Source organism: Hemibagrus wyckioides, linkage group LG17, assembly GCF_019097595.1.
Source record: "Hemibagrus wyckioides isolate EC202008001 linkage group LG17, SWU_Hwy_1.0, whole genome shotgun sequence".
Classification (NCBI taxonomy): domain Eukaryota; kingdom Metazoa; phylum Chordata; class Actinopteri; order Siluriformes; family Bagridae; genus Hemibagrus; species Hemibagrus wyckioides.
Window position 1 is genome coordinate 9,993,466 of NC_080726.1, and position 27,748 is coordinate 10,021,213.

Sequence of the window (27,748 nt, forward strand, 5' to 3'; positions counted from 1 at the left end):
CCTCTAGATTTGTTTACAGAAAAAGAAAAGACTAATCACAAAAGGGTTGACTAGCCTAGACTTGAACACTGAAACTGTGTCTGAATCCAGAACAGTAATTGGAAGTCGGTTCCATAACTGTAAGGCTTTGTAAGAGAAAGCTCTGCCATGATGTAGCATCCATATCTGAGGTACCAGCGAAGCCATTTGATTATAGAAGGCATGGCAAATCATAAGACCAAAAGTTTAATTGGATACTGCAGCACAAAACCATTCAGTGCCTTATCGTTCAGTAATTACAGTATATTGGAACCAATGCAAAGTGGATAAGATAGGGGCGATGTGCTCATATCTTCTGGGGTCTAGTAAGGACTGGAACTTGTTTATGTGCATACTGGAACACACAGATGGTAAGACATTACAATAATTCAAAACTACTTTTTCTGCATCAGGAAGTGACATTATATCTCTTATCTGAGCAACATTTCTGAGAAGCAGTAAGGCTATCCATGAAATATTATCAACACGAAGTACACATACTTCTGTCTTGTCAGAAATAAATCTAACTCTGTACAGATACGATTGATATGTTTGTGAGGGGGTGTCCAACATCGCACTGTCTTACGACATTTTCTCTGTTCTATGGATTTATTTTTGCACAATAGAGGAAAAAGACAGAGAGGAAGCCACATGCTGCTAGGCATAGGGTGTGTGTGCTTCATATCACACAAATAGCCTATTGAATATGATGTGACTAGTTTGATTGGTCGGCTAAGTGTGTGTGTTTGTGTGTGTGTGTGTGTGTGTGAGAGAGAGAGGGAAGCCACTGATATTTGACCTGCATTACTGTTTCTCAGTCCTACCTCCTGGAGTCCCCCTGCTCTGCATATTTTTAGTGTCAGCCTTGATCCCAACACAACTAGCTGTTAATGGCCATGTTTATTACAGTTTGGTAAAGCTAATTTCAAGTGCTTCCAACCATGATGAAGACACAAATTTATTTTAACCAACAGTACACATTCGGTTAGCATGTTCACGTATGTTATAACTTGTTCACAGCTTTCAGCTGTTATATTTACAATACATTCTAGCCGACATATCTGTTAAAAGCAGATGCCACAAGTGTCCCAGACACTGCCTTCTTCAGTTCAGGTCTGTTTGCCAGACCTCTAATGTTTCCGGTTCTTCGTAAAATATTTTCTATTTGTGTTGGAAAGTTGTCATGTTGCTGGATACGCCATATTTCATTTTCAGCTTTTGGCCTTTTTTTAACTTATAAACAAGTTATATTTATTGAACTTGAACTATATTTATATTTCTATTACAGCAGCTATAAAACATCTCCATGCCCCTGTTAAAATGACAGGTTTTTGTGATGTAAAAAAATGAGAGAGATAGATAGATAGATAGATAGATAGATAGATAGATAGATAGATAGATAGATAGATAGATAGATAGATAGATAGATAGATAGATAGATAGATAATTGATCCCATGAGGGAAATTCTTTAAAATGTAAAACCAAGATAAATCATGTGAAGCATGGTGGTGGCGGAATCATGCTATGGGGTTACTTTTCTTCAGCTGGGACCGGGACTTTATTCAAGATAGTGGGAATCATGAATAGCTCGAAATAGCAATCTATTTTGTCACAAAACCTGCATACCTCTGTTAGACAAGTGAAGATGAAGAAATCTTCCAGCATGATAACGGCAAAGCACAAAACCAGGTCAACAAAACAATGGCTTCAGAAGAAGAAGATCAACATTTTGTAATGGCCTTGTAAGATCCCAGATCTAAATCCTATCAACTTGTGAAATGGCATGAGGAGAGGTATACACAGGAGATCCCTTGGGAAGCTGGAGCATTTTTATTTTATTTTTTTAAGTAAGTACTATTACAAGCAAAATGTGTTTTAATGAAGCATTAGTTAAGGTGTTATTTATTGTTAGAGTTGAACTGTGCCTTTCATTTTCCCTTCTTTTTTTTTTACTTGAATTTTGTTGGTTGCAATATATTCTGGCCCAAGAACCACTGCATAAAACTATATTTACGGCCAGGAACATTTCTACCCTGTTCAGCTGAGCGAATTTAAGTTTATAGTTTATTATAAGTATGAAGATTTATTTGTTGTTGTCGTCGCGCGGGCCCTCTGTCACGTGATCGGTGCGCACGTGTGAGCTGCAGAGGCGCTGATGGAGAGAGAAAGAGGGAGGGGCCGAGGGAGAGACACACGCGCGCCGGCTCTATCTTTAACTAGTCTTTACTCGTGGTATACGTACACTACATAGGGCGAGAAAGAATTGCATTTACACCCTATGTGGTGCACTACGTAGTGCTAAAAGGACAGCCGTGAAATGTCTCTATAGTGCCCTATCTTGTGTGATAGCCGGGTGGTCGTTTATACAGCAGCGCATGTGTGGAGGTAAGCGGGTATATCTGTGCTCCTTTCAAACACATGAGAAGTCTTAAATGGATCTCAGATATATAGATAAATAGTACACATCTCACTTTTTTGTCTTTTTTTATGTAATGCTATAAATACAGTTCAGTATCAGTGAGTGAGATAATATCTTGGACATAATGCCTACAGAAGAACCTGCAGTATATCTTCTCTCTAAATATTTCCTGTAAATGTCTGTGTTTTACAGATCACAGTTTGGTGTTGGTCACTGACTGTTGGTCTCTGTGTGTTTGTTAGTTATTAATTACTGTAAACTTGTCTAATCGAGTAACTAAGACAAAAGGGACATAATGCGCTTTAAATGCAAGAAGTTCGTGTAGGAAAATATCATTTATCGCGACTTTCACACCTGCGAACTGAGCGGAGAGACATGAACTGATGGTGAAAGTAAGTTAGGTGCGATTGAAAGGTTGACCCTTTCCGCATTTCGGTGTCATTTTCGCTCGCCCGTAACTGTTACCGAATATTTCAAAGTGACGCACTAAATATGTTTTATGTTTTCTCATTCAGCGTGAAGGAAATTTCTGGCCACGGTCCCGTGGCTCCGAGCTAACGCTAACAGCGCCGCCAGTTGTGCAGCAAGCGGCTATGTGCACGAAGCACTGGGTAGAAAATGAGGATCGGACGTGAGCTACGTGCGCATCCGGGAGCAGACGAGATGAAATGGAGAGCTCTGACAGTAGGGACTTGTTAAAAGAAAGCTCTTCGTCTCACGGACCCGATAGCGTTTGTCCCGAGCGGAAGGAAACGGCCTGCGGCACTTCTGCGGCGGCGACCATGGGCCTGGCCACTTGCTGCAGCCCGTCTGCCGCGGACGAGCTCCTGGGGGGTATAACGCCCAAATCCGGAGTCTCCGCTCTGAAGCAGGAACCGAAGATCAACGGTGAGGTGGTATCATCACTGTCTGCTGTAGGTGAGAATTACAACAGATTTCCTTTACAAGCTGATTCCTGCAGGCAGAAGAATGGACCGAGCGAGACGCCCAACGGCCCAGCCGTCAGCACCCTGCGGCCAGCTGACAACTCCACCCTGGTGAAGCGATCAAACGGAGATCTGAAATGCAGAAGTCAGCGATTGAGAGATGATGAGATTGTCTCTGGGGTTTCAGATGAAGCCCGAGTGGATTTGGGGTCACCGAAGCGCCTCGAAGACCTCAGCCCTCCTCCTGACTGCAAAAGGAGGCGGCTGGAAAATGACTCGAAAACAGAAAACGTGAAAAGCACACAGTCTGCAGGGCCTTGTGCGGGCAACAGCCAGCACCAGAATCACTGTAGCAGCTCGAACGATGTGTCCTCTCCTGGACGAGTCCACCAGAACGGGCACAGTGTGGTGACCCAGATCCCAGGACGACCTGGGGTGCCCTCTGTCCCGCCGGCGGGTGGAGTCGCGTCCAGCTGGTCCATGGAGAGTATTGCCCAGCTCTACATAGTGCCTTGTATGAAATACTATGGCATCTGTGTTAAAGATAACTTCCTGGGCCCAGAACTTGGTGACCGGGTGCTGCAGGAGGTGGAGATGCTGAATCGCAGTGGGAAGTTTCGTGGAGGACAGCTGGTGAGTCAGAGGAGCATCCCATCCAAGAACATCCGCGGAGATCAGATAGCCTGGGTGGAGGGAGGAGAACCTGGCTGTGAGGCCATTGGCATGCTCATGGCTCATGTTGACGAAGCCGTCATGCACAGTTCAGCAAACGGACAGCTTGGGGATTATGTTATTAATGGCCGTACTAAGGTAAGTTCTAGGCCCGTGCGTGTATCAGTAACCAAATATCAGTGTCTGGATAGAGAGCAATCCAGTCCTTTATGCATTTCATGTGCACAGTGATTGCATCTCATTTTTGTTCATGTGCAATATGCAATTAAACCACTTTGGTATGAAGAATGTGGGAAGTCATCTGGATTCACACTAGGTCACTGGCTTGAGACCTGTGATGTGCTATGATTGTTCCTATCCAGAGCATGATTACACCTAGTTTTCTTACAGGGATACTGTTATGGTTTTCAACGTATTCTTCATCCACTACATCTGTAGCGGATTATCACAGACAAATTTTTTTTTTTTTTTTTTTTTTTACAAATTTCCCTGACCTGAGAGAAACTTGTTTATTGAAAACTCACTGATAATGAAAGCCTAAGGGTAGATGTTAGATTTTGTCATAAATTCATAAAATATTTAACTATATTACAAAATAAAATCCAACAAAAAAATTGTTACAGCCTAACAAAAAAGGAGAAACAGTCATGAGAAAATGTGTTACTGAAGATGTTCTTATGTAGTTTTAGGTAACGTTTGTCCATTGGAACAACGGAGGATAGAGTAAATTGCATAAATTCTTTTATCTGAAAAAGAAGTCCCATGTTTGAATGGAAAGAATGACAGAATTAATGAAAAATGCCCTTCTATTATATGTGAATGTTGAGTGAACAATTGTTCCATTCTCCTACGTCAGTAGATAGTAGTGTGTTGAAAATTTCCTTTGTGGTTTGATCATGGTTGAACATTTGTGGAAAATTCCACGTTAATATTAGATTAAAATTAAAAATTTGATTAAAATCATAGCATTTCATGTTATATACACACACGTGTTTGTGTGTATGAATTCATGTGAAAAAAAACAAACATCTCACAAGATGTACCTGGTATACCTGCTGTATATTGGTGCTCTGATCAAGACCAATTCCTCAGAGCCTTGAACAAAGGTTATAGTAAAACAGTGCGGCAGCAGAACTACCGCAGTGATGTGGGCTTATGTCTGCGTCACGAACCCGGAGTTAGCCTTGTGAGCTTGTATTTTAGATGAACAGACCATTGAAACCAAATAATTCCCCTTCATGGTTGTGGGGTTTTACTGTTCGGTTGTACAGAAGTACAGAAAGGCCCTCAATTAATATCAACACATATATAATATAAAGGAAAAAATATCTTATATATATATATATATATATATATATATATGTATATATATATATATATATATATATATATATATATGTATAAAATTAATATTAATTTTTTCCCTGTATATTATTTATATATTGATATATATAATAAATATATATATATAATTATTATAATTTTAATAGAAATGATGCTTGTTTCTAGTTTTGTAGACAATGTTTAAAATAAGCTTTTCTATAATCATTTGATTTTCACCCTGAAAGTCACACAAACATCCAATTGCAGCACTAAAGCACAAATTATTTAACTAGTTAATAACAGTAATTTTATTACTTTATTACAGTTTTAATTATATTTTTATTATTAGTTAGTAACAGCTGCTAATGTTATTATTCTCTTTATTGAACCGTTATAGATATACATGTGGTGTGGTTGCTCAAAGAAATTATTAGCCCAGATAGCTGGGAAGATTAGAAAGAATTGTTTTTTCCTGTAAATATTAGTCAGCTGTGTTTGCTTGTTATTTTTCTTAAACATTGTTTAGTTAGGCAAATGAGACGACTTGGTTGTATAAGTCACTTGGACACTGCAGAGTGTCTGAAAAGTCAAAAGGGAACAATTACATATACTTAATCTCTCTATGTTTATTAATTATAGTATTTAGTATTAAAAATTATAGTATCATGAATTTCCTTTAGGATTAATAAGGTTCTATCTTATATATTATTTACAACACACCTTTTGCATTTGCTCAGCTCTATATCGTGTTTTTTGCAAATTTTGTTCAAGAAATTCAGAGCTATATCTTTGCTCAACCCATTACTACCTGAGTTTTTCCTGTATTTTACAGATAAAATAGTTTCTGATATGAAATTTAATCTAAACGATGTGCTTGCTTTTCACACAATATCCAGAAAAATACTTGCCGTTTATAAAAACAAATGCAAGTCTGTACTCACTTATGGTGTCTTTTTGTGGCTGTGACCAGTAGATTGATCGCACAGACTTCCTGATTAATGTCTTTGGCTGGAATCACTTCTTTACTGGCACAAAATAATTCAGCAGTAGGCCAGTGTAGTGTCTGCCAAAGTTTCTCAGTCTTTTCAAATGTCATTTTTCTCGCAGATTTAAGAGGCCAGACAAACAAATGACTTAAGCATTTGTAAATGGCGATATGATGTTTCAGGGTTTTTTTTTTTTTTTTTTACACAGTAATATGCTCCCATGATCCAACTAAAATCCAGCTTCTTTCGATTCAGTGCAAACGTCAGATGGCTTCCGGGTTCACTGTGTAGGACATCATGAAGCTGTATGTTTGCATGCAAGTGCAGAGCATGTCCTCTGACAGACAAATATGAAGAGCAATTTCGAGTCTCTGTATCTTGGTCTGGATGTAGCTGTAGTGTGCCTTGGAGATAAACTTCTGGGGATGTTACTTTCTGGAAATGTGATCAAGTGCTTTGAAGAGGCATGAAGGGATCTCGTTAAAGACCTACTTGAGGTTAATGGCAGCCAGACGAACTTGTAGAGTGGTAGGGTGAAAGCCGAGACTTGAGGTCGTGTGGTAGTGAAGTAATGGCTTTAGGGTCGTTCATGTCCCCAAAAGACAGCAGGCATTGACTCCTATGTGTCAAAGACTCGCATTACTCAAGAGAGTGATTTTGGCAAAATGGATAGAGAGGCGGTTGCTGGAATGTCTGTTAGAGATCCGTGCATTAGATGTCTGGGTAGGTGAAGGAGTTGAAGTGTGGAGGAGAAGACGGCGTGTACATGGCTGAAGGAATAACAGGAGTTAATTTATAGTCTTGTGTATCAGAATTGTCTTGGATAATGCTGAGACATGATGGTGAATTGAAACAGGAAATTATCTTAGCTTTTAGGGGAAAATGGTTAAATTCTAGTTGTGGCTGGGATCAGTATAATTTAGCAGTATAGAGGTATATCAGTATACGGGGTATAGAGTGTCTCTTGATGAAGAGGAATCAGGAGCTTGAAAGGTGTCAGGATGGTACGTGCCCACAAGGGATCATAAACCTGTCATAAAGTTGCTGGTGCAGTATCATGATGTAAACCTGTATATTTGACATTTTTCTGTTGGGTGAGATGTTAGTGTTGTAAACTGTGTTATAAACTGTCTGCAGAAGTGGAGTGGCCAGCTGTAAGACTCTGGTGAATGATGAAGGTAAGGGTGTTATAATAAGTGTGAGGGAGTGTTTTGGACGAACGGGGAAGAGAAGCTTGGAGGAATGAGAGAGAAACCACATAGGGCGGCAAAATGATCTATCTGTAGAGGTCTAGTCCTAGTGTTGTTTACCAGAATGGATTTTTAGACTGATTTAGGACTTTTGTGAGTGCAGAAAGAACAAGACTGCATTGAGGAGGAAGGTGAATGCACAGGTTTGCTGCTTTTGAGAGTGTGGTTGTTTATTGCAGGCTAAAACACAGAGCTATGCAAAGAATTCAGATGGAGCGTGATGATGGCTGAAAAGTTCTTTGTGTGACGTGTTGAGTTTTGAAATAAATGAGAAAAGTGGACGGCGCATCAGTGTCATGCAGAAACATCATCACTCATGGAGAAAGACAGAGAAATCAGATTTTATAGGAAGTTGGCTAACTAGGGAGAAGGTGGAGTTTCAAGCAAGGTCTTTCTTCCAGACTTCAGTTATTTCATAACTCTGTTTTGCTCTGCTTTGGTTTCCACTTCATAGTCTACTGCCGTGAAAACACATACACAGAGTCTTATACTGGCTGTCATCAAGTGATACATTGGACCAAAATGTGATGTACGTGGTTTCAATTCAGTTTCATTTTCATATCTGCCTCTATTATTTTTACTTTGACTGGATATTTACAACCTGTAGATTTATTATCTAGCTGTGCTTGTTGATTTTGTGTGTAATTATAATAGTCAGTAGTGGCTGGCTTGTGAAGGGAAGCAGCCTCATCGCATATCTTCTATTACTTTGTGCAGTCCTAGTTGCCTCATTACCGAAATTGTGATGGTGAAGATGTATGCCCATGTTCGTTCTACACTGAGGCTAATTAGGAGAGGTGGGCCGTTTAGAGCCCAGATGTCTCTCCAGGATATTGTCTTGATGAAACTAATGCGAAAGGATCAGTGGTTTAATGAGTTATTGTATTGCAGTGCTTTTTCATAACCCAGACACAAAGCTTTTATTTATGCGTTACTCAACTAATACGGATTGTCGTAAACAATGGCAGACATCAAAGCTTTAATCTTGACTGTGAAAAGTTGGAAGGAAATTATGAGCAGGGAGAAATGATGTAATCAAGTCCACTGGTTTTAGCGCTCTGAATGTTTTTCTTTATTCAGCGAGCAGCCTGTAGTGTCACAGCAGCTATCCTATCAGCTCTGAGGATCAGAGCTTCAGGTTTTGTAGAGATTTCTGTCAGTATCTACCTGCAACCCTGTACCAAAACAATGCATTCTTGCTGCCGCTGCAACCTACAAGTGAGCGTGTTTTGGTATTTTGTCATGCTGTGTTACATTGTGTATTTGTGTCTTGGAGTAAACAGTTATCGAAACTTGACTTGTAGACGAGACTGTCCTTTGGAAAAGAAACCACATATTACAGATTGTTCAGAAAAACATTGTAGAGTGGTCATTGTAGTAATCTCATAAAGCAAACAAGTCTGACTTTATGTTGCAAACACGGTGCAGTTGAAGGTTATTGCACTTTCCGCTTGCCAAACAGCAAACACATTTACTCAGAAAGGTTGTGCTATGCACGGTGACGTATTTGACCCAGATGTAGTCTGTGAGTGTTCCACCATGCCAGTCAGCCCACATCGACAGGGAGGAGCAGAGCTGCTCCGGTGACGCAGGTCCGGCTATTTGAGCTAGTCGTGTCATGCCAGTACGCATGGTTCTTTTTTCTCCATGATGCCCACCTTGCATTCCTCGAACACTTGACAGGCATACAGTCCATTGCACAATTATTGGCGCCTTGATATAAATGGCCATTAGCATTACTCATACTTATAAATTGCTCAAAAACTCCCGGTTACACAATTCCACTTGGCTATATACAGTTATAGAAGGGAAATGATTAATAATCACACTCTCCGGTGTCCCCCAGATGAGGATGGCTTCCTGTTTGAGTCTGATTCCTCTCAAGGTTTCTTTGTAATTTTCGTCTCAGGGTTATCTTTCTGTGCCGCTGAGTTGCCTCTGGTTTGTTCATTAGGGCTAACTACTGCTTTGAGACAAATTTGCTATACAAATCAAATTAAATTGAATTACACACAATAATTGACATTTTATTTTGAACAAAAATAAATTTTTAAATAATTATGTAAGGTTTTTAAATAATTATAATAATAATTCTCTAAAATATACACACCATGGTTGCTGACATCCCAACAGTAACTAATAATAAACCTATGTTCAACCCTATGTGACAAACTGCTCGTCACTTTGACACTTGTGGGCATATAGTGACCGCAGTAGTGGACATGTACTGGTTCATTTACATGTTCCATGCTAGGCTTTGCAATAGTTTTTTTTAATTAGTAAATTGTTCTAGCTATATTATATTGCCAAATGTATGTGGAGACCTGACCAGCCTGCTTTTTGGACACTGTGTTATATATTTAGTCCTCTTTTGATGTTATAATAACTGACACTCTTGGGGAGGCTTTCTGCTAGATTTCAGAGCACGGCTGTGTTGATTTGCCCGTTCAGCCACAAGAGCATTAATGAGTTCAGACAGTGATGTTGGGCGCAAGGCTTCAGCCTTCCTTTTCATCCACAAACTTGTTCAGGGCTCTGTGAAGGTCACTTGAGTTCCTCCTTAGCAGACCATGCCTTTATAGACCTCACTTTGTGCTCAGGTGTATTGTTATACTGGAGCACGTTTAAGCTCTTTAGATCTTGTGAAAGAAATTCACAATGCTACAGCACAAGGATATCGGAAACAATCGGAACAGTTTAGGGCAGGTATGGGTGTGATGACCAGGTGTGTACATACCTTTGGCCATATGATCTCTGCTCAAAGCTCCATTTTTCTCTACACACATTTAACCAAAGCTTGACAGTAAGGTTTCTGAACCCATAATTCCCAAGAACCCAAATTTTTTCTTAAATTTGTGCGTATTAAGCAGTAGGTGGGATTTACTTTTAGTCCACAGGATTTGGCCGAGGAAGAATTCAAACCAGTCGTTTGCTTCACTCAGTTCTGCCTTAATTAGCATAGAATTGAGAACATCTCAGTTCAGACGTTGCTTGTCACGCTGTCAGTGAATGATCGTCTGTCACTTTCTAGTGTGAACGTAAAAACAAACAAAAAGCCATTCAGTATCACTTGAATTGGGGCACTGTATCATATTCACAGCACGTCCTATAAGTTCCAAAATAATGCATCAGTTTTTTGTAAACTGCTTTGCAGCATGTGAGGGGTTTAGTAGCATTGTATTAGAGCAGGGAAATGAGTTGTGCTGGATCTTATGTAAAAGTTTGATAACAGTATTAATACTCCGTATCAGTCAGGTCATTCGGGAGAGAATTACAAGGCATCTAACAATGGATTTTCCCATTCCTAATGTTACATGTATTATGACCCACTAGACGTAAGAAAAGGCTGCTTTCTGTCATTCAGGAGAAATGACATAATAATACCATGGCTATAATACATCTGTGCCCTGGTACACAAAATGACAATAATTTGTCACTTGGCAAGTAGAAGACGGCTATAGAAGAACTGGTATTTTTTTCTCCAGTAAATGATAATTGTGGTAAACCACAGTTAATACAATTTCTACCTCAATTGATTAACTTCTGGAGACTTCATTTTAGCCTGTTTGTCTGGACACATGCCTTCTAATGGATTTAATATAAAGCTCAGCAACTGAAAACATAAACAAATAAAATAATGTTTATGGACTAAATCAGCTCCGAGTTGTTCCATAACATTTAATTTACACTTAAAACGATTTCTGGCTTCAAACATTTTAAAAGCCCTCGGCCTGGGATCTCTGCTGAGTGTAAGAGAGAGGAAAAGGAGGTCAAGCGCATGTGACAAAATGAGAAAATCTGATAGTGTTGTGGCTTAATCCGTAATATCATTGTACCAGAATTGCTAGTCCCTGCAAGCGGTTGCCTTCTCCTTCCTGCATTATTCTCCCTGACTCTCTCTCTCTTTCTATCCTTCTCTCTTTTTTTTAACCGCTTGATCCTCCTCCCTTCCCCATTTTGCGCGCTCTGGTGCCTTATCAAGTCCTTTCCTGCTAGTTGGCAAAAATATTTCTCCTGTGTTTCCCTGGCAACAAGACATGCAGAAGGTGAGGTTGTGATGAGGGTAGCCATACCCTGAATAATGCCCATGCCACGTCCCACCTTCTGCCTACGCTAAACCTTTAGCACAAAGACGCTATTAAATGACCCCCCCCCGCTTATGTGACTGTAAAACATAGCAGATGAATGGGATGGTTGGATGCTGGGTAGTGGGGGGGGGGTCTCGTTAGAGAGACAGACAGAGGGAGTTTGTTTTTAAGAAACACCGCCTGAGCGTTTTTTCCCATTCCCACTTCGCTGAGTGCTGCATACTGTCAATTATATCGCATGTTACACCAACCAACTCACACACACACGTCAGTGAAACAACAAGAACAGAGGTGATGTCATTAAACTCCATTAACGCCAGCACGGTAGTCTAAGCATTCAAATGTCACCACACTGTTAGTTTAGAATTTATGTCAGTTTTCACACTTCACAAGAAGATCTGCATATTTCATAAAACCTCCTCATCCTCGTTAAGCCTGCAGTGAGCTTCAGAGAGAAACCCGGGTTCCGGTATTAAGTAGGAGGCAATGAATCTAGTACTGTGAATAAGACTGAGTCATATCTGTGATGTTTGGATAGAAAAAGCAGGGCGGCTGCGTGACTTTATAGCGGTTTTGGCTGCGCTGAGTCACAGGGATTCCTCCTCTGACAGCCTCGACCACACCACGGTCTCAACTGTGAGCTAATAACCAACTGACTCCAAAAATTGAAGGGAATTGTGAAATTGTCTTGGAGGCTGTAGGGCATGTAGGGTTGAGTCTGTGAGAAGCGTGTGAAAATGAGACCACCACAAGACCAGACACAAGCTGTGTCCCAAATTCCGTACTGTACACTATAACACACTACTGACCTTACCACCTAGCGTATGGATTTTCTAGAGGTAGTATTGTCTCAAATGGAACAAATGTGGGCTTATTTAAGAAAGACATATTTAGGATGACTCCCACCACTGAGTGCATGAAGTGTCCAACATTTCACACTTCCTTTTTTTCATGTGAATAAGTGTATCATCTGGGTTCTTGCAGTGCGCTTCTTCCTGTTGGAATTTTGTCTGTGAACACACGATATTTATACTACAGAATAGTGTGTAAATATGCAATACACCTTCATTGTACCAAATTTCAGCCACTCGCTGTCATAGACATGTTACACACTGTATTATGATTTGATAAATAACAAATAGTAATAATATTTATTATATAAAATAAAATGTTATTTTGCTGTGTGATGTGGCAAGAGACAAATGAATCAGACAAATAAAAACACCCAATGATCCAAATCATATTTTAACTGCAGGAAGACGCCAACAGCTTGGTGTATATCTTGCGTGTTATATTTATATTTAAAGCATTATGTTTGTAAGAATTTGTTTGAAAATTGTTTGTAAAACTTCTTCAATAAATAAGTAAAGTTTTTGAAACAAAAAATTATTAAAATTATATCTTTAGGAGGCCGAGATTTTCCTTATTCATTCAGTGCATAACAATCAAAGCAACTCGAAGTCACATATGTACAATTTTTATCTGAATCATTAAAAATGAATTAAATTGCAGTGCATGAGTGGCTGTACCGTGTCACCGTTTCTGTTGTTGTCCAAACTGACCAGCTGCAGGGAGAAGAGGAGTTGAAGGGGGTTACTTAAATGTGCTTACTTACCTTGCAGAAAATGAACTGGCCAGATCAAAACTGATGAAGAGGATGAGTGTAACGTCTGGGACCCCCGCCCTATGCGGGGCTCGACCCAGACGCCCGTGGTGTGTGCGCGCACGCCAGCACACGGTGTAATGAGACCCATGCGCAGGATTCAGCGAAGCACTGCTTTTATTACATTTAAGACGCGACATAGGGAAACAAACGTAACACAAGACATTGCGTGGTTAACTAAACTAAACTAAACCTAGACCTTAGCTTGGACATGGAACCTAGCAAACAAAACCCCAACAGAAACCACGGTACAGATAACAATCATGGACCACGACACAAACACAAGGATCCCTATTTATAGGGGTAGACATTAGGGCTAATGGGATACAGGTGACACAATCAGGATAGGAACAATAGGAAGGGCATAACAAAAGACACACAAAGAAGCAGGCTTCCAAGGTTCACCTGCCAGCGCCCTCTCTGGGCCTGGCAGGGAACTGTCCAGCTGTTCCTGACAATGAGACAGGGGAAGGATTTAAGTCACAGAGAAATCAAATGGAAAGTAAAGTGCCTTTAATTCAGCTGAACTGAAACTGAATGATAAAAATGAAAGGCATTAAACAGAGCTCTTAGTATCAGTCTGGAGGAGAGCATGGCAAAAGTGAAGAACTGAAAATACACAGGTCATACTTAAACTCCCTGTAGACTTAAATAAATTAAGATGATTCATTTTGATAAATGTGTCAAAACTTACCCATTCCTCAAGTCTGTAAATCCCCATGTGTGCCATGTAAGGGGGGAAATTCCCCCCTAGTGTAAAAGCTAAAATTCAGGTCCAGGTATTACAAGAAATAAAGAAAATGAAGAATTGTATTAGTTTCATGCCAATTATTCAGTGATGTGTATTGATAATGGTTTATGCAATGCTTTACGATAAGGTTTAATCAACCAACATTTATTTACTGTGTGACTTAACATTTCATTATCAAACGTCAGCATTAATACACCATAAATAACACAAGTTAACAAGTGTATTAGCTTAACTGACATTTGCTGAAACACAAAATATAAGTTCACATAAATGAGCAAAAATTTCGTTTCAGCCGGTTCCTAAACGTTGTTGATTTACTGAACGCTGCTCTCCAAGTTAAAGGTTTAAAATTTGCTTTGCAGGCTGCAAAGTTAACAAACACAAACATGCACAAACACATTTATAGTGTTCTTCAGGTCGTGCATTTCAACACAAGTAGGTCTTAATTATTTCGTTTATTAAATTCAGCTAATACTGTAACTGTTAGCTACAGTACTTTATTCATGTATGCCTTAAATAATGTCAGGAAATGCACAACACATTTGATACACTGATCAGCCATAACATTATGAGCAGTGAGAGGTGAAGTGAATATCACTGGTTATCTCCTCATCATGGCACCGGTTAGTGGGTGGGATATATTAGGCAGCAAGTGAACATCTTATCCTTAAAGTTGATGTGTTAGAAGCAGGAAAAATGGACAAGCGTAAGGATTTGAGTGAGTTAGACATGGGACAAATTGTGATGGCTAGACGACTGGATCAGAGCATCTCCATAACTGCAGCTTTTGTGGGGTGTTCCCGGTCTGCAGTGGTCAGTATCCATCAAAAGTGGTCCGAGGAAGGAACAGTGGTGAACCGGCGACAGGGTCATGTTCGGCTAAGGCTCATTGATGCACGTGGGGAGTGAAGACTGGCCCGTGTGATCCGATCCAACAGACAAGCTACTGTTGCTGAAATTGCTGAAGAAGTTAATGCAGGTTCTGATAGAAAGGTATCAGAATACACAGTGCATGATGGGTCAGGGCTGTTTTAGCAGCAAAAGGGGGACCAACACAGTATTAGGCAGGTGGTCATAATGTTTTGCCTGGCCTGTGTATATCTTTAAAAAAATAAAATAAATAAATAATAACAGGAAACTTGTAAACAACAAAAATGTCCTGGAGTAGAAACAAATCGATGTGAAGCGTGGCATTTTAAAAAAAGTAATTTTGCCTAGACCATGTAGTATATTATTTAAATAGGCATCTTTATTTTGTTTTTAGGATGAAAGGAAATGAGTGTAAAGATATGACTCGGATGTCAATGGTGTCATGTGTATTAAATGAACACAATAGAGTAGATGACGCATGGCATTTTAGTGCATAATAAAAAAAGATGACTCAAAGCAGAGCACCAGTCATACGAGATAGGAGAAAAATAGCCTTTAACAAAGCCTGGGACTCTCAATACTGTTTTTACTTTGACGGTTCGAAATGTTCTACGAGTACAGAGCCGTTAGCTCTGCCCCGAGCAGCAGTCCTCGTGTCCCTGTATTTATATGGTCTTATCTTATTCCTGTGTCCTTCTTTCTTGCAGTTCTGTTCTTATCACAGCACAAAATGTGTGCAGTCAGGGTTCTTTTAGAAGATCACCCTGTTCTAAATAAGATGAAAGAGTCATTCACTTCTGATTATTCTGCACCCATTTACACCTCGGCTCTGGGGTTTGTGTGTTTCACACGTGCAAGTTCGTTGGTACTTAGTACCAAGTACTTATTTCATGCCTAAATCTATACACACCTGTGGAAAGTACTTCCTAGGTGGTACATCCTTACGGGCTTGTGAAATTTTGTAAATGATTATCTTTACACAACACCAGCATGACATACACTCTAGAATCATACACTAATTCAATTCAGTTCAGTTTATAACTTTATATGATTTCTATAAGTCACATTGCGTAGTTTAGTGCAACTACATACTGGTTTTCAAGCAGAATTTTGGAGATCTCAGTGTATGAATACTGTTTGAATCATAGGTCTACATATTAAAAATAAATAAATCAAGATCCAGTTTTTTTGCAAGACCTGTTTTCAAGACTTTTTGGCTCGGAGAGGTGTTTCTGAAAATTGCTCATGAGTATACGAGACATGAAAATACAGCATCTTTGAAACGATCGCTTCTCTGCCTTTTGGCTAAAATCAAGTGTAGTGTCTGTTCTTATCAGGTTAATATCTGATACCTCCTCTAAATGAGGACTCTATATTAAATGGATTTTTAGAGCTGGGAGCTGGAAAAAGGGGCTTGCTCCGTCCGCTCCATGCATTGACGTGGTATTGCAGTATCTGGGCAGTGGTGGCTCAGGTGGTTAAGGCTCTGGGTGGTTCATCAGAAGGTTATGGTTAGCATAGCTGCCCCTGTACTCTGGTACTTCCTCAGCGAGGAAAAGAATTCCACTGTGCTGTAATGTATATGTGGTGATGATAATAATAAAGGCTTCTTCATGATTAAACTCCCAAAATGAATTTTAAAAAGAGTCTTATTATGACTCCTTAAGAATCATTTCAGGAGAATCTTTCAGAAAAGAATAGCAGTAAGTCTAAGAATGGATGAATTTTCTTGTCCTACTTGGGGTTTGCGTTATGAGCTGTTTGCGTTCAGGTGGTTTACTCTTTCTCACGCTGTTTAAGAACACCTCGTTCAACAGCTTGTGCTAAGCAAGAGAGTAAATGATAAATATGATGGTAGAGCCTGTTGTAGTTATGGTCAAGTTAGGAATGGTTAATCTTTTATTACTTAAAAACGTTCAGTACTTTCATGATTAATAGTGGATTCATTTCCAGTAAGAGATAAAGCTGTTGATTTTCTGTCTCACATGCACGTGTTTTCAGGCTTTCTATGAGTCAGAGCTTTTGATCATATGACATCTTGAGTGAACATCTATTTAAAGGAGAAAGAGTGTGATACCACTCTTGCTTTTCTGCTGCTGAAACCTTGAGTTTCAGGCGAAATCGATTCCTGTCCCATTTTTTTTTTTGAAGCTTTTTTGAAGTGAAGCTCTTCTCTCTTTCACACAAAAATCATTTCACTGTAAATATATAAAAAGAGTATGAATATAGTAATCAATCCTAACAAAAACAGTCAAGTCTCTTTATGTCAACGTATCCGGTTCTAAAACTAAATGACTTTTCCCAATCCATTTCTGATCTTTTGGTATTTGTTACAGGATCCGATATCTGATCCTCCATCGATCCGATACTGGGTGTCAGATTGGTGCTTTCTCTAATGAAGTATTAAATCGTACATGCAGATTAAAGGGGCAAAAAAAGCAGTCTTCATTTTAATAAGGGCCAGAACAGCTTCAGAATACTTCAGTAAGGGTTTTCCAAGTTTCTGGTGCTGTACCTGAACCACTGTTCCAAACGAATTCCAAAAATTGGTGTTTTAATGACGGTGGTGCTCTCTCATTTTCAGTATCCTCAAAACCATTCAGCGAGCCCAGCAAACTAAATGCCCCCCCCAAGACCCCACTGCAGCCCCCCCCCCAACCCCTAAACCATTCAGTGAGCCCATCAAAAGCAGCATTACACCACCTTTCACCTGTTTTCCATTCATGTCACCTGCCAGTATCGATGATCTTTAGGTTGCTGTGTTGATTCTTGAAGTGAAGGCTGAAGCTGCTGAGCCTCGTTTTTCATCTTATTTTATGTATTTAAAGCGATTTCTCCTGTTATCACAAAACATGCTGCCTCATTTGTAACCGAGAGCCCCAGCCGAAAGCGTGTACTCGGTGCTTATTTATTTGCGCTAATCCAGTACTCAGTAATCTGTACACCAGACAGAGGTCAAAAAAGCAGGTAGACAGCAAGCGTACATCTATAATCAGAGTCCAGACGGACAAGCCGAACAAAAACACCAGAGAGACACAAGGAACAAAGGAAATCTGTGTATCACATGATCAACACACTGGGAAACACAGAGGGTTCGAAAAGATGAATGAGACAAGGCAACAGGTGAAACTAATGAACATGGTAAATGGAGAAGAACTGGAAGGAATAGGGGGGTGACGTGGGCAAACAGTACACAAAATGGCGGGTCAACAGAGACAGAACTGGGGCAGATGAGACCGTGTCGTTCTGTCAGGATTCTCCTGCTTGTGTTTTAAACTGTTTTATATACCACGTTATTCACGCTTACTGTAAATTTTCTGGGATACGAGCAGGTTTGCTTATTAGCCTCAATTCTCTCTATGCAAACATCAAGCTGTGGTAGTATTTGATGGATCACTTTGTTTGTAGCGGAGTTATACAACATACCTCACTAGTGTATTGTGCATTTCTTGAGTATTTTCAGTGAACCTCGACATGTCACTGGATGTTTATGAAGCCATAGCTCATCTGCTAATAGTTCAACTGTGACCCATAAGGGTTTCAGCACTCCAGTGATCTACTTCTTTTTCAATGACTTTCTTAGTTTTTAGTGCTTCTGTGCAGGCTTGAGTGATATCTAAAAATAATTCTTTAAAAAAAAACAGCAACAACCCACAATTGTTGATATTCCTTTGCTCCAGGGTTTGTCTTGATTACATGTTTCTTGTGGTCGGTCTTTTTCCAGCACTGCTTCCATCGTCCTCATTTAAAACAAATTTTCCCTTCTGTCTTTGAACATAAAACACTATTTCTGAGCTTCTTTGGTCTAAAACACAGACGTCGACAATCTGATCAGAGCAGCAGGAGAGAATGAGGAAGTACCTGACTAGTTGTTTTGACTTTCTAGGTTACATTTTGGCATTAAATGTAAATGGATTTATAAAATGAATAGTTTTTTTGGTCTGTTTTTTTTCTCATAAGCTGCCTTTTACCTTTTTTTTTAAAAAACATATTTGTGGCCTTGTAGCTCGTGCCAGTTACTAGATTAATAATTTAGGGATTTTATTAAGTTATGATGAGTAATTAAATGTTAATAAAACATATAACACAGTTATAAACATGTAACAAACATAAACATATTTACACAGTATTTAGCTAATGTTTCATGAGCTGTTTAAAAGCTTTTCTTTACCAAGTGTTTTTTTTTACACAACTGAGCTATTTTCTTGTATGTCAAGCTATTAGCTTGTTGTATTAGCTATGTATTAGTCATAGCTAATACAACACCAATGATATCATCCTGACACCCAGCCTTAATCCAGTCTCTGACTAATTAGTGTTAGTAGCCTCTTGTTGACCGCAGCGTCCTCCTCCCATTGCCGTTGTAAACGATCAAGTCTGCAAACCATGCCCCAAATTCCACTGTACCCAATGACAGAATTTTAAATGAAGAAAATGGCTTTCGAAGGCTTTTCAATTCCAAGGATTTCAAGCTTTGAGCAAACAGCATACAGCAGAACTGAATCCATATGCATAGAGCAAAGCAGAAGGTTTTGTGCAATACATGGAGAGAGGGTGGTGATACGTGATCAGAGCTAAAATAACAGCGAGAGCTTGTTTGGGTGGGGAAGGCACGATGCGTTTTCTCTGGGGCTTGATAAAGCACTGACGCTATCTCCAAATCAGCCAGCTAACGCAGGAACCCTGATGGCTCAGTTTACCGATGATACATCCCTTACCTAAGAGTGCACCACGCCATCAGTCCACTCCATACATGCCTGCTGATGCATGCCATGTCAAATTGAATATGGATTAAAGGGCTAGCACCATACAAGGGGGTTCTCATGGATGTTAATTATGTTATATATAAGGTACAATGCTTTACAAACACGAGTTAAACACCACAACATAGTGGAATCAGGGTAAATTTGTTCAGATGGAAATGTTTACTCATTTCCAAAGCTGATTTCAGATATCATGTGTTTGGTTAAGTTAAAAAAGAGTAAAAGCCTTGCTGTATTGTTTGTAGTGAATGAAGTCTCTGAAGTCACTAAAGTGAGCTACAGACATCGTAATTACGATTTCCCAACCTGTAAATACAATTAAACACACAAGTGGTGAAAATGAAAAAAATGTTGTATTAGAAAATTCTTGTGGATATATAACAAAAATGCAACAAAAATCCCATAATTGTTCCCGTAATTGCTAGACACTTTATATTAATATACTTTTAGAGCATTAGACCTCAGCATTTGCAGCCGTGTGCCTGGCAGCACAAGTTGTTCTTGATCAGTAATAGCTCTGATGACTAAACTCCCATTTTAATGCCAGAACAACGAAGCTATCATGCATGTCCGTTTTTAAAAAGGTTTCTGGTTGTGCTCAGAGTTATGTCATTTTATGTTTTATTCCCGTACGAGTTCATCCGCTAAGCAGATATTACAAAGTACACAAATCAGAGACGGCATCTTTAATGGCTAAGTGCTGGAACGGATCGGCAGGGTTACAATAGATTACGATCTTGAGACAGGTAATGCGTCTTATTTCGGTCCCGCTCATTTAGAGTAAAAATGAAAAGCTGAAAGCGTCTTAAATGAATTGCACTCCTGGCAGAAAGAGGGGGTTTCTATTAAGTGCCTCCACTGGCAAAGACAGCAGTAGAACCTGCAGCAGCAGACTCATGGCTTAAGGCTGTGTTAGCTCAGAGCTCAGGCGCACGTGCAGCGAGGCAGGTCCGATACATGCTCTTCATTCTCATGACATGGAGATGCCTGAAAGCGGACGAGCAGGGCTTTACACTTAAAGACCTAATCATCCAAAGCTGCTTGTGTTTGTGTTAATGGTGCCTGGTTTTCGTGATTATTTCAGTTAATATGAATATAGGAGAGAATATCATTCTAGAGAAGTGCAGGTTTGAAAAGTCAGAAATGTCTATAAAATATAATGCTGCAATTGGTCAGAAATATGCCATAATTGACTGATAAAGTGGAAAACATGGACAATCCCCACTTTTTGTTTTTCTTTAGTGAAATGGTAGGCAGCTACCTGTGTTGAGTGATGAATATTTTCCTTCTCAAACAGCACCCTGTATAGTCAGTCAGTATTTATACATCCAGTGTCACTCATTTAGAGGGAATTATATTGTGTGTATATATATATATATATATATATATATATATATATATATATATATATATATATTTCTATATACAGGCATATATATATATATATATATATATATATATATATATATATATATATATATATATATATACATACAGGTGTGTAGTCATGTCACGCTGTAAATTCAGAGTTGAAGAGACACCAAGATTACTTCCAAGTGAAATTTCACGTCACGTAAGACATGGTCACCGTTTACTGTTGATAGAGAAAGGTTCACTGAGTTGTGCACAAATAGTAACAGCATCATCTGTAGCAAATTAGTGCATTGTGTTTTGTTTCGCTTTTTTTTCCAAAAAATTTTTCTTTGGTTGAAAGAACCATTGTTTGGAGTATTTGCTATACATGGTGTTATTTTTGCACATGTACATTTTCCACAGTTTTTTCAAATGCAGTAAGTAAGAACTAAAAATATCAGAAATATTCAGAAATGAAAAAACACACCTTTTTTTTTCTTTTTTTCTTTTTTTACAATATCGTCAAGGTCTAGATTGCATTTGTCCTTTTATAGGAATGGAAAAAGTGTGTGAGAGTGAAAGAGAGAGAGAGAGAGAGAGAGAGAGAATTTGGGATTAGAGGGCAGGGTGGCCCATTGCACTGATGTGTGTGCTAATCTCCTCTGCTAACATAAACCATATTTAAACTAATACAGCTCTCAGGACAGTTTAGCAGCTACACACACCACAGTCCAGATTTTGGGATCTTTGGGGAAATTAAACTGTCAGTCTCGAGGCACTCGGTGTCCTGCAGAAGGAAATTCTACATTATAACATGCTATGGTGTTTTCATGACACTCGTAATGTTACATCATTTCTGTATATTATAGATCTTTAAGTATAGTCCGCTTAAAAAATTTGAACTCTATCTGAACTCTATGGATCGAATATGAAATACTTTCTTTTTATTTGAAAGCAAAAAGTTCTTATTTGCATGATGCAAGTCGGAAAATCTATGTTTTTACATATCTTGGCCAGATTTCCCTTTTCACCTGATGAACTCTGAGTAAAATCAGATATATTTTTTATATTACGCATTTGCAACATGTCTAAATACAACCAAAATGATTAATGTGACCCAAGGTTGTTATAAGTCGTTGAAGATTTAATTTGCTTTCAGTTCATTTTGTTTTTTTGTTATATAAAACCATTAAGGTTTAGGCTGTTTATTAGACTGATAATAATCATATGCATCGATCCGCTAGTTGAAATTTGATTGCAGGTTTCCAGGGAATGTGACAGCGATATCCTGCTGTAGTTTTCCTCATTTATAAATGTTTAATAATGTCCTGTTCTTTTAATGTTAGGTAAATAAATACATCTGAGTAGTAAATTGACCTGCAAGTTCAATTTTTGTCTTAAATATGTCATTTTGTGCACTAATTATCATTCAAGAGTGAATTGTAATGCATATAAATCGCACCTTTATATTGAAAATGCGCCCATAAGGTGTGAAGTTTAATTTCTTTTTAGCTTCGAATCTTTAAATGATTTACCGAACCGTGTCACAGTCCCTTTATGTACAGTGTATATACATGTATATGTACCGTAGATAAAGCAATTACAGACAAAGACTATAATGCAGGATTTGAAAAGATTAGATTATAAGAAGGCTCAGTTGGTGTTTTGTTCACCCACAGTTAGTCTGCTACTGTTACTCAGAATGACCTTTCTGCTTTCCTCCTCAGGCTATGGTGGCGTGTTACCCTGGCAACGGCACGAAATACGTGCGTCACGTGGATAATCCAAACGGAGATGGACGCTGCATCACCTGCATCTACTATCTGAATAAGAACTGGGATGTGAAGGTGCAGTATAATTTCAGCTGCTTATCTCAGACCTGCTTGTTTTACTGCAAAAGCAGTTTCATTACACAGTCAACAAATAAATAGGCACACATATTATAAAGACGATTCAAATCCCCTAGTGATTTTTGAGTCTTATCAGCGTTTGTGATCTGTTCGCGTGGATTTGTCTGTGTATTTCAGGTTCACGGAGGATTACTGCAGATCTACCCCGAGGGCCGGAACGTGGTGGCGAACATCGAGCCGTTCTTTGACCGCCTGCTGGTTTTCTGGTCAGACAGAAGAAACCCTCACGAAGTGAAGCCGGCCTACTCTACGCGGTGAGTTGGCTGCTGCACTGCTTTACAGTGAGCATACTGTAGTGCAGTAACAGAAGGGAGCTCCATCAGGGCTGCTTGACATCTCACACACACAATATCACACATTTCTTACTTCCTTGTAATCTGTGACTTTTTTTGTGCTCACATGCTCACACGCTTCCTCTTGACACAAGTCCTTCATAACCTCTTACCTAGCCAGGCATGGTATGCTAATTCTCACACACACACACACACACACACACATTCTTGGAGTTCCAAATCTCACCCACTTTGCTGTTAACCTTTCCAGAAAACATATAAGTGAATGAGTTTCTCAGGTACAAAGTCTCATTTTGTCCTATTAAATATTGTTTGGGTTATATGCTTGACCTTGGAGTGTGGGTGATTCAGTGTCGCTATAGTTTAGGTTTTTTTCTTTAATGAAGTGCGAGTTTATATATTGTCTTCAGTTTTCATTTTGAATTAGTTAATTTAGTGAAAATTAGCCAGCTGGCTTGCGTCCTTGGCTAACATAATGTGAGCTGGTTTGATGACAATCTTGGCTATTGGTTTACACAGTATTATAGTTAGTCTAATGTTAATGAGCCCAGCAGTTCTTCGTTACTGGTTTCAAGAACATGATGTAATACTTAGCCCAGTCTTTCCTAGCTTATTCGTGAAATTCACGAGCAACTGAAGTGTAGTGTCTCCTGATGTAGAGATAATATACATATGTGAGCAACTGCTTAGTGTCGTGTTTATTTTAAGTGTAGTTTAGGTAATAATGTGAAATTGAATCCATGCTGTCGCATATGTGCACTTCTGGTGGTTTTAGTGTGTGCGTGTGTGTGTGTGTGTGTGTTTAAGAACGAAGAAGCTAAATTGTGTGGACAAAGCTGTTTTCACTTCATAGCTTGACGTTGTGTTTAGATATGTGTATATATTTTGTTTTCAGTTTTAATAATTAAGAGTAATTTCACTTTCAGATCGAAAGTAGCGTTTACCGAAAGCGCTACAGCGAGCTATATTCTGTTTGTTTTGTAGGAAAAAATGCAGCATTTAATTTTCTTTTAAGGCATTAATTTTGTAGTGCTTCTTTTATTTACATTTTTTTTATTTTAGCTGTGTAAGATTGTGTAGGTTTTAGTATTTGAGAACACAGTAAGACTTCTAGTGAGGTGGCTGAGAAGAAGGTAGGTGTCTCGTGTGTAAGAAATGGTGACAGCTGGGGGGTGAGGCAGGGCACAGGAAATACGCTTTTCCTGAGTGAGCAGCAGAGCTCATAGAGCGGAGAGCGAGAGAGTGGAATAAACAAGCCTAACAAATTTAAGCCTACCTCGCAGCGTAGCTCTCTGCGTGTAGACCTCAGCCAGCTCTGCCTCACACTCCGCTCTGCCTTTATCACATCGGACACCCAGTCACACATCCCATGCAGAATATATATACAAAGGCGGTGTAGCAAACACATTCTTGTAATGTATGAAAAGAAGATTTGTCAAACTAGACTTTAAAATTTATTTCTGAAATGTTTACTCACTGGCAAGCAGGAATGTTTAATTACAGGACTCACCATGTCTGTTTGTTTGTTTGTATCACAGATACGCCATCACAGTTTGGTACTTCGACGCGAAAGAGCGAGCCAAAGCCAAGGAAAAGTACAGACTAGGTGAGTTCCAGAAAAATCTTTACTAAAAATAATAGTGCATGGATATTACGCAGCATGAAACTCTTTATATTGGTTACTAAATGATAATGCAAGTCAGTGAAACAGAAAAGCAGGAGAAAACAAACGACACCATGGTGTGTTTTTACTCACAACAAGCAGAGCAATGTTGGTGTTAGGAGAGCAGTGTTGTTGCGTTTATCTATGCGGGTCCATTCCAGGCACCTTTTAAGGAACTGGAGGGACATTTTAACTGTGTGTCCTGGTATTTCTACACACGACAGTCTCTAGAGTTTACAGTAGAGTGCTAAAAGCAAGCTGGAAGCACCTTGTTGTTGATGAGAGAAATGGTCAGAGTGTATTAGTAAATATAATACAGCTCTGGAAAAAAAATAAGAGACCACTGCCCAATCTCCAGATTTGAACCCTTATTGAAAACCTCTGGAATGTCATCAAGAGGAAGATGGATGGTCACAAACCATCAAGCAAAGCTGAGCTGTTTGCTTTTTTGCAAAAAGAGTGGTATAAAGTTCCCCAACAGCAATGTGAAAAACTGGTGGAGAGCATGGAGCCAAAACACATGCAAATCGGGGTTATTCCACCAAATACTGATTTCTTAATGTTATTTAGCCAAGGCATTAACACAATTTGTTTATAAATTATTTGCATTTTGTTTTATTTGAGTTATTAAAGCTCTGCAAATACTGCATGATCTTGGGTTATTTTGATGTGTTTTCATTTCCTTTAAATATACACTCTAAATAACAATAGTTAGATTTGGAATTTAGGAGAAATATTATCAGCAGTTCACAAAAAAATGAAACAAAAGTGTTCATCTCACCAATACATGAACCTGGAAGGAAAAAAAACTGATTATTTTGCAGTGGTCTCTTATTTTGTTTTTCCAGAGCTGTATATTAAAAATTTATTTTCTACAAAGCTCAACTAAATATTCAGACAAATCAGTTAAACGTAGTTTTTTTTTTTAAATGTATTTTTCATATACTAAGTACAGCAAAAGCCGTAGATTAATTCAGTTTTTCTCCATGTTGCATGTTTGCCATGTGCTGAAATGTCCTTTGTTATATTAAAATGATTTGGAAATGCTTTTAGATACCAGTGTTTAGTGTTCATTAACATAATTGCTGACATATACAGCTTTGAAGTTTTACTATTTATGATGATAACTATTTATGATGATAACTAAAAAAGAATTGTATTGCTTATTATTATTATTATTATTATTATTATTATTATTATTATTATTATTATGCTACATGTGTGAGACCATAGCAGAAAGCAGAAAACTCATCCAGTGTGTAGATCCAATTCAGAAAAGCTTTTTATTTCCTCTCCAGATTCTCAGTGAGCATAACCAAAAATAAAAAAAAAAAGTATTTCCTTCTGCATTGCTAACCATATTCATATCTCTTTCCTTTACAGCTATGGGACAGAAGGGGGTTGAAGTGCCGGTCAGTCGAGCAGAAAGTAAATAAGTCATCAGCTCAGGCATCCCGGTGTGTCCTTCCATGTATGTGCCTACCCATGCTGCTGTCTGAAAAACTGATTCCATAGGAAGACACAAGGGGCAGGACGAGCAGTAAAGCCAATGCAGGCAACAATAACAAAAAAAAAAAAAAATCCCTTCTCCTGTCAGCCCGGGACTGACCAATCAGAAACACTTTAATGTGAATTATGGCCGTTGGATGGAGAAGAGTTCGCAGAAGATGCCCGCTGAATGGAGGAGCAGTGACTCTCAGTCAGATTCAGCTTGGCCACTACTGAAAAGCTCAAACTTGAGAATATTATGCAAATAAAATTGCCAAAATGTATTAGAAAATGATCACTACTGTACTTTTGCCCTTATCTGTACGTACCGTATTTTTTTTTCATAGTAATAAATCAGATTCTCTTTGCTCCTTAAACTTCCTCTTGGACAAGACACTCTTTTCAGTAGTGTTTGGGGTTGGAAGGAGAAGAGGAAGTGACGACCGACTGGCCGAATCGGTCCTGACCGTATTGTAAGCCGAAGTGAAGCATTGATCAGTGTTAACGTCCCCCAGTGGACTGCGCCCACTCCGACACCCAAATAACGCAGTGAACTTTTACACTCCTGACGTTTTTCCGAGCGAACAGAGAACCTTATGACTGTTGGTACGGAACTTGGCTGTACAGCAGGAGGGTCAAACCAGGGTTCAGTGACTGATTTTTACAGCTGTGTTTTATAGTGAGAATGTTAGCTGTGATTTCACGGCTATGCCTGTAACGTTTTTTTTCTTTTTCTTTTTCTAAACTAAACGGCCTTCTCTTGTTAGAAAGCACAGACAGAGTGAAGTGTGCTAGCATGTCTTTAAAAGGCCACTCTGTGTTTTAATGGCGAAGCACTTGAGCGAGTCACCTTTCGAAAAACAGGGAGCTGACAATCTCTCATTAAACAAATCAAGAAACAACTCATTCAGACCACAGAGTACATAGTCTGTCTGTTTTATGCTGTCATTTCCTAAAATGCAAAATCAATGAAATTACATACAAATTGTAATCACTTTGAAACAGCACAATGATAAAGACCCTTATCTAAGGGTCTATCTATCTATCTATCTATCTATCTATCTATCTATCTATCTATCTATCTATCTATCTATCTATCTATCTATCTATCTATCTATTTGTCTGTATCTATCGGTCTATCTGGAGACGTTTCCTGCTTAGCCCTTGGAGTCGAGGTGAGAATAATGAGTAGAAACTAAAGCAGGTCCAACAATACAGTCTCAGTGACTTGCTTTTCATTCATAACGTAAGAAGAAAAACAAAACAGCATCACATGTTAATCTTTCATCAATAGTTCATGTGTTATATCAC

The 27,748-nt window shown here is 39.0% G+C and overlaps 1 protein-coding gene and 1 non-coding gene across 3 annotated transcripts; both read left to right on the top strand.

Annotated features, from left to right (window-relative positions):
* Window positions 1-2,189: 2,189 nt before the first annotated feature.
* Window positions 2,190-27,349, top strand: egln2 (egl-9 family hypoxia-inducible factor 2). Of its 2 annotated transcripts, none has more exons than XM_058413666.1 (6): window positions 2,190-2,404; window positions 2,954-4,174; window positions 22,811-22,930; window positions 23,111-23,247; window positions 24,825-24,892; window positions 26,333-27,349. In XM_058413666.1, the coding sequence occupies exons 2-6, from the start codon at window positions 3,107-3,109 to the stop codon at window positions 26,383-26,385; spliced, it is 1,446 nt and encodes a 481-aa protein (XP_058269649.1). In that variant the 5' UTR covers window positions 2,190-2,404; window positions 2,954-3,106; the 3' UTR covers window positions 26,386-27,349. The 2 variants fall into 2 exon arrangements, with proteins under 2 accessions (XP_058269649.1, XP_058269650.1); XM_058413667.1 differs by lacking the exon at window positions 2,190-2,404 and adding an exon at window positions 2,473-2,830.
* LOC131368605 (U2 spliceosomal RNA) lies at window positions 16,253-16,440 on the top strand. Its single transcript, XR_009207174.1, has one exon. It is a non-coding gene; the product is annotated as a U2 spliceosomal RNA (small nuclear RNA).
* Window positions 27,350-27,748: the final 399 nt, after the last annotated feature.

What these genes read in the sequence shown, in the direction of transcription:
- egln2 (XM_058413666.1), top strand. Translation starts at nt 3,107, where the DNA reads ATGGAGAGCTCTGACAGTAGGGACTTGTTAAAAGAAAGCTCTTCGTCT. An exon ending in ATAAGAACTGGGATGTGAAG is followed by an intron (nt 22,931 to 23,110) that starts GTGCAGTATAAT and finishes TGTGTATTTCAG; the next exon opens with GTTCACGGAGGATTACTGCA. An exon ending in CAAGGAAAAGTACAGACTAG is followed by an intron (nt 24,893 to 26,332) that starts GTGAGTTCCAGA and finishes TTTCCTTTACAG; the next exon opens with CTATGGGACAGAAGGGGGTT.